The sequence below is a fragment of the Gossypium raimondii genome, chromosome 1 (assembly GCF_025698545.1).
Source record: "Gossypium raimondii isolate GPD5lz chromosome 1, ASM2569854v1, whole genome shotgun sequence".
Taxonomy (NCBI): domain Eukaryota; kingdom Viridiplantae; phylum Streptophyta; class Magnoliopsida; order Malvales; family Malvaceae; genus Gossypium; species Gossypium raimondii.
In genome coordinates this window covers 26,304,670-26,312,085 of record NC_068565.1, presented here as the reverse complement: position 1 = coordinate 26,312,085, position 7,416 = coordinate 26,304,670, and the positions used below count along the sequence as shown (strand labels likewise).

Here is a 7,416-nt window from a genome sequence, read left to right as displayed (position 1 = left end):
TTCTGAATGTCGATAGAAAATCGAAAGACAATCTTCAGAGTTGACTTGATTTAGTTGACATGGGAATTTAGCATGATCTTCATCCCTAATCACTTCCAAATGGAAAATCTTGGTTGCCGCCTTTTATTTTTGTTATGTCGAAGAAAGAAAAAGAAGTGTTATGCACGATGTTGAAGGATATAAAGGTCCCAAATACCTATGCATCAAATATATCTCGATGTGTGAGTCTTAAAGATCGAAGACTATATTCCCTAAAATCACATGATTATCACATCTTGGTGCAAGATTTACTGCCAGTTGTTTTATGGTGTTGTATGCCAAAAAAGGTGACGTCTTGTATAATTGAACTATCCAATTTAATGAAAGCTATTTGTGGCAAAGTTTTGATTGTTGAAGAACTTGAGAAAGTACAAGATCGAGCCGCCTTGACTTTATGCAACTTGGAGAAGATCTTTCCACCTTCGTTTTTCACTATTATGGCACACTTGCTAATCCATCTCTCTCATGAAACAAAACCTGGTGGACCGATTTTCTATCGGTGGATGTATCCTATAGGGAGATGCTAATTTATTTGCAAAGTTTTCATTCATTCATGAATATACCTTTAATTACAACTTTTGATAATGTTATATATTATGTTTATGTTCCTATGCATATTTAATTATTATTGTTGTAATAAGCGTTATCCAGAAGGATCAACTGTTGAAGGTTACTTGGTAGAGAAGTGTATGACTTTCTACTCTAGATATTTAGAAGATGTTGAAACAAAACTGGATAGACCAAGTAGAAATGTTGGGCTCACTAATCATAACTTAGCCGAAACTTATCTATTTCGAAGTTATGGACAACAAACCGTTAAAGTTGAAATTGCACACTTAGATGATAGTTCTTGGGTACAAGCACATTGATATGTTCTTTTTCACCACGATTCAATTGAACCATTACGCAAGTAAGTTTTAGAATTTGATAAATATTCATCTTTTTTAATTTGTTTATCTTCTAACCAAGTAATATACTTTTTAACATAGTGAGTACAAACAAGTCTTGAGATCTCGTTCACGCTCCCGAAGATTACAACATCGAGAGATTCATCAGTTATTCATAGAATCTTTTCATGAATGGTTAGGGAAAACGGTATGCAACTGAAGCTTTTTTTGAAAAATAATAATGTTTTCGTATAACATTTATAATTAATCAATTTACTTTCAATTCAATAGTTTTGGAGTGGAAAAGACGTCAATGACGAAGTTAAATGGCTTTCCCAAGGTCCGAATAGAGTAGTAAAAAGATATACTGTCTTCCTCATTAATAGATTCAAGTTCCATACAAAATCTCGCGAAAGAGTGATGAGGACTCAAAATTGTGGAATAGTTGTTAATTCTTCAATTACAAGTTATGCTAGTGCTAGGGACAGTAATCTTGTTGAGGGAAATATGGAGTATTACGGACTTCTTACGGACATTATTAAGTTGGATTACTATGGCAAACGGAGGGTTGTCTTATTTTGATGTGATTGGGATGATATTAATACTGCTTGGGGAATTAAAAAAGATCAATTTAGTTTTACAATGGTGAACTTCTCTCGATTAATTTACACTGGACAACAATTGATAGACGAGCCGTATGTATTTTCTTCTCAAGTCAAACAAGTTTTTTACTTGAAAGATCCAATTGATGAGGGTTGGTACGTTGTACTTCGTAACACCCCTAGAGACTTGTTTGACATGGTCAATAGAAGTAGAGATGACATCAACAAAATATCAGAAACTTAAATGAAACTATCCCTAGTACTAGTACACAATTTCAATGGGTTCGCCAGGATGTGGATGAAGATATTTACAAATCATGATGTAGTAAGATTTTACAATTTTTTAATTATACGTAATATTATAATTTAAATCATGATCTTGTTAAATATTTCAACTATTTTATATGTACTATTATTGTTGTAATTAGTTACTAATATTTCAACTATTTTATGTGTATTGCAGATAATATGCCTAGAAGAAGATTGCGAGATCTAAGTATTATTCAAAATCCTCCAAATTTGGGAGAAAAAAATAGTGAACAACAAACTACTATTGGATCTTCGAATGTTCCAAATATAGCTGACAAGCCTGTAGAAATTCAAAGTATTGTTAACTTTAATTTACATGCATGTTGACTTTTATTATTGATTTTTGTTTCAAATTCTTATATTATCATATACCATTTTTTAGCTGAAAGTGGTGGGAGGCGCAAAACTCGAGGACATACGCTATTAAAAGATTTATATGATCTAAAATTTGTCGAGCGTGTCAAAGTTGCTAGAAACAGTAATGGTCAGCCTATTGGATCAGAAACTCGACTTTTAGCAGGATACTTAGGTATTATAACACGAAATGCCAATCTGTTGCCAATCAGCTATGAGTCATGGCATCATATGTTTGATAGTAACAAAAATCAAACTCTCGATAATATTAAGGTAATAACGTGAATGTAATTTATAATACTTTAGTTTAAGTTTCATTTATATTTACTTTCTAAACTTGTGTTATTTGCAGGAGAGATTTGCATTAGAGGTCTCGGATAATTATGTGAAGAAGACATTAGGAAAGAAAGGGAGAGACCATAAAAGTACTTTAAAGAAGAAATATTTTAAGAAAAATATAAGCCTTGAAGAGAAATTGCGAAATGTCCCGCTAGAAATGCTGAGGTGCCAATGGGAAGAAACAATTAAACTTTGGAATTCAAAGAAAGGAGAGGTTACGTACTTCCAAACTCTTATAATTACTTCGGTTTATAGTATTTACTATATATGTAATAATAATTTCATAATGTAGGATCGTGAGCGAGTTGGAACTAAAACTAGGCAAAAACAAAAATTCACGCACACAGTTAGGTTGAAAAGTTTTGCTTGTGTAGCTGATTACGAGGCATTTTGAATTTATTAATTGTGTCAAATATTAATTGCTTTCTACTAAATAATATTTTTCCTACTATATTGTAGGAACTATCATCTGGTCAAAAAGTTGGACCCCTTCAGCTTTTTGACATCACATATAGAAAGAAAGATGGATCTCTTATGACTACTGAAGCTGCAGAAATTATGGTATATTTACTTAATAAAGTTTAGATTAATTTAAAAATTTATCATGTTTAATTACAATGGTTTAATTCGTCGTTTGTAATGCAAATAATGTCAAGTTATGTTGCTTTTGTTTGATTATATATTTCATTTCTAACTCCTTGATTGATTTATTAGGAGAAACTAAGGGATAAAAGTGCGAAGTATGAAGCGATCACTTCAAGCGATAGTTCTGTTAATCTAGACGACATTGATAACCGGATTATTACTGAAGTTTTGGCTCTTGAAAGGTATAGTCGGGTTCGATTTGAAGGATATTTTGTTAACCCAACCCAATATTTTGGATCCAGCTCGCAACAATACATGCCTTCGACGAATCAAGCTCAAGCTAAAGTTCAGAGGTTAAGAGACCAAATGGCTCAGAGGCAAGCGAGCACAGTTGAGCAAATTGCTCAACTTAAAGCGGAGGCAGCATCGAGAGAAGCAGATGCTCAAAGAAAATATGATGAACTCTAGCTACAACTCAAAGCAGAGGTAGCAACGAGGGAAACAGAGGCAAGCAGAGACAAGTAGAAAATATGACGAACTCCAGCTACAGCTTCAAAATATGATGAAGATGTTTCAACAGTCGCAGAATCCGTCATCTTAGACTTTTGTTTTCTTATTGTGAGAATATTTTAGCAATATAACTTTTGAATATAATATATTTTGTTATTTCATTTATTAATTTAGATCATGTACATATTTCTTTCGTGATAGTATCATTTATATTTGAAGTTTTTGGTTGGATTTGATGTTAGAGGATACTATGCTGAAAATTCGGGTTCTGTATGAATTAAAATGGTTTGGTAAAATCTGCTAAAGTTAGTGACATTTTCCCACAAATGTCACTAAAGAACATGACCTTTCGCGACATTTTTAGTAAAAGTGCCACTAAAGAACATGACATTTAGTGGCGTTGTTACTAAAAATGCCGCTAAAGAACATGACATTTAGCAGCGTTTTTATGAGAAGCGCCGCTAAATGTCATGTTCTATTGTGACGTTTTCTGCATAAACGCTGCAAAGTTTAGCTGTGTTTTTTGCAATGCTTATCAAAACGCCGCAAATTGTTTTAGCGGGGCTTATAAGTGTCGTTATAGGGCCTAAAAAACACCACTAAAAACCTGTTTTGCTGTAGTGAATTTTGTATGAAATTTTGTTATTTACTAAAAACACCATGAATTTGTAAGAAATTTAATAATTCTCTAAGAAAATTTAGAAACTTGTAAGGAATTAGATAATTTACTGATATATTACAAATACCATTGAAATCATTACAAACGTGTAAGAAAATTCAGTTACTTAGTGAATTTTTATTACAAAGTTATAAGAAATTTATTAATTAATTCTGTGGAAAGAAAAATAATTTACAATGTTTTAATAAATTAAAATTAAAATGTTGTAAGAGATTTAATAATTTTAATTTGTAAGAAATTAAATATTTTGGATAATTTTGAGTAATTTACAACATTGTAAGATATTAAGTAAATATTCCAATGTTGTAAAAGCTTCAATAATACTACAAGAGATCCACTAATTTTGTAAGAAATCCAATAATTTTGTAAGAGATTGAGTTAATCTCTAAGAACTTTAGAATTTTGTAAAACAAAAAGCAATCTAAAATGTTTTGATAAAATAGATAAATATTGCAATAATGTAAAAGATTCAATAAGTTTGAAATAAATTTAGTAATTTACGAAATTGTAAAAATTAAATAAACATTATAAAGTTATAAAAGATTTTGGTAATTTTATTATTAAGGAATTTAGTAATTTTTTAAGAATTTTAGTAATTTCGTACAAAAATCAATAATTACAAACTCGTAAGAAATTAATAAAAATTATAAAATTCTAAGAGAATCAGTAGTAATTACATTGTAAGGAATTTAATATATATATTTAAAAACTTTACAATGTAAAAAATTCAGAGCTTTTGTAATTTAACCTGCTACATGTTAAAAAAAGTTATATAGCTTACGATAAGCTCTATTTAAAGATCCATCATATAAAACAACCACTTATGGAAAGAACAACAAAAGCAAAAAAAGAAAAAATAAACAGAAACAACTTTTCATTAAAGAAAATAGTGAAATGGCGATGGAGGTAGAAGTAAATGGGGTGATCGTAAATACTTTCGAGGAGTTGAAAACCGAATACGTCAAAAAGGAAAAAGAAAAAAAAAACAAGTGAAAGGGAGGAAATAAAGTAGGGTTGAATTATTGAAACTTAATTCCTAGTGATGGTCGTGGGGTGTTGCTTGATATATTCAACCAGTAACGTAATGTTAAGGTAAGACGACCCTCCCGCTTCTACTGCTTTCGTTGCCATTTCAGCAAGATATTTTGCCCTTTTCCTTCTATCTTCTCCTTCATCTCCTTCATCCATTAAACTCTCTAATGCCTTCATAATATTGTCCTTCTTCACAACCGCCCCAAATTCTTCCTCTCCCATCTGCACCGCTGCTTTAACATCCACACCAACACCAATTTTCAGAATTTGCACGACCAGCTTCTCGTTCACAAATTGCTCGGAGAATAAAGGCCAAGTTATCATCGGCACGCCGGCACTAATCCCTTCAAGTGTTGAGTTCCACCCACAGTGTGTCAAGAACCCTCCGATCGATGGGTGCGATAAGATTAAAACTTGTGGCGCCCAACCCCTTATCAATAGTCCTCTTCCTTTTATCCGATCCTCGTATCCATCTTCTTTTAACCATTTCTCCATTTCTTCTTTCTTATACCCTCTTCTAATGACCCAAATGAATGGTCTCTTGGATGCTTCCAAGGCTAAACCGACTTCGATTAATTGAGTAGGTGTTTGTCGACTGAGGCTTCCGAAACAAACATAGATTACCGAGCTTGGTGGCCATGAATCAAGCCATTCCAAGCACTGGTTTTCATTAGTTAGCGCCTCGCTTCCCCTTTGAGCTTTATCAAAATTGTTTTTGTTGCTCAGTGACACTGGACCAATGCACCACACATTTTGTTTGCTAACTTTTCGAAAAGATTCAAAGTATTCAGTTTCCAACTCCTCGAAACTGTTTATAATCACACCATTAGCTCCTTCTTCTGCCATCTTTGCCTTTTCACTTTGTTCCTTCATTGCTAATGAGATTCCAGGGTTGAGGTTTCCAGGCAGCTGTGCTATCTTGAATTCGATTCTATCAGACAATCCTGGCACCAAAACAGTCTCCCCTTGGGGGACGAATTCATGGACCTTAGATTTGGTTAAACTATGACTGCATAAAAGAGAGAAGCAGTTCTTTCCATCAAACCAGATCCTCGGAATCTGATACTTGGAAGCCATTTCAGCTACCCACGTGAAATTCCTGTCATATATAATGCAGCTTGGTCGGGGTTTTAGCTCCTCAAACATCTTCTCCACCGGTTGTTGAAGGAAGCTCAATGCAGCGAAGAAGCTGCTCATCAGATCCATTGATGGGAGATTGTCTACTGTTTCACACCCTTCGATCAAACCAACCTCTGCAGCCGGAAACGGAAGTTGTTCGACGCGAATTGCTAGACCAGACTTGATGGCGCCATTGATGGAGTTGCTGAAACGGGCAGCGTTCTTAGTTGTGGTAATTACAGTGACCATTACACCACGATCTGCCAATAACCTGGCTATGTCTATCGTGGGAATAAGGTGTCCCTGGCACATAAATGGTATCAACACAAAATGAAGCTGAGACGATGAGTTTAAGGCCATTGAAATTTTAGTGTTTGTTTAAGCTGAGTTGAAACGAAAATCTTATGGTGTTTGTTTTTTATGGTTCCTCTTCATTAGCTTCATCAAGTGGTTATTTATACATATGACGTAGAGTTTCTAGTATTATGTAAGCATACACATAAGCATTTAGAACATTTGACAAATGTTGGAGCTAATGTCTTATTTAACCTTGCTCAAATTTGGTTTATGTTCCTCTACTATCATAAAAGGACCAAAACTATATAACCGAACCGGTTTCTAAAACATATACATAAGCATTTAGAACATTAACAAATGTCGGAGCTAATGACTGATTTAACCTTAGTCAAAGTCTGACTAATGCAATTATGCAACCCTGTTTTTTTCTCATTAACATCCACGTGCAGTTAACCAGACAGAAGAAGTAATGCCATCTAAGAAACATTTCTCAGTTACCTGAAACAATTAAAAAATACATGAAGATGACATCGAACCTGGAATTATTGACTTTGCTAGTGAGCGTGTCAACTTCACATGCTTGAGGCCCAAGGAAGAGATATCAACCCAATGTCAGTGGTGTCAACAAATTCAAGCGATAAATCTTGGAAAATACAGCCAATTT

General features: G+C 33.5%; 1 protein-coding gene across 1 annotated transcript; it reads right to left on the bottom strand.

The window, feature by feature from the left end:
- Nucleotides 1-5,163: 5,163 nt before the first annotated feature.
- LOC105785490 (UDP-glycosyltransferase 73C6) lies at nt 5,164-6,853 on the bottom strand. Its single transcript, XM_012611593.2, has one exon. It carries the CDS (start codon nt 6,813-6,815, stop codon nt 5,334-5,336), a length of 1,482 nt encoding a protein of 493 aa, XP_012467047.1. The 5' UTR covers nt 6,816-6,853; the 3' UTR covers nt 5,164-5,333.
- Between the last annotated feature and the right edge of the window lie 563 nt (nt 6,854-7,416).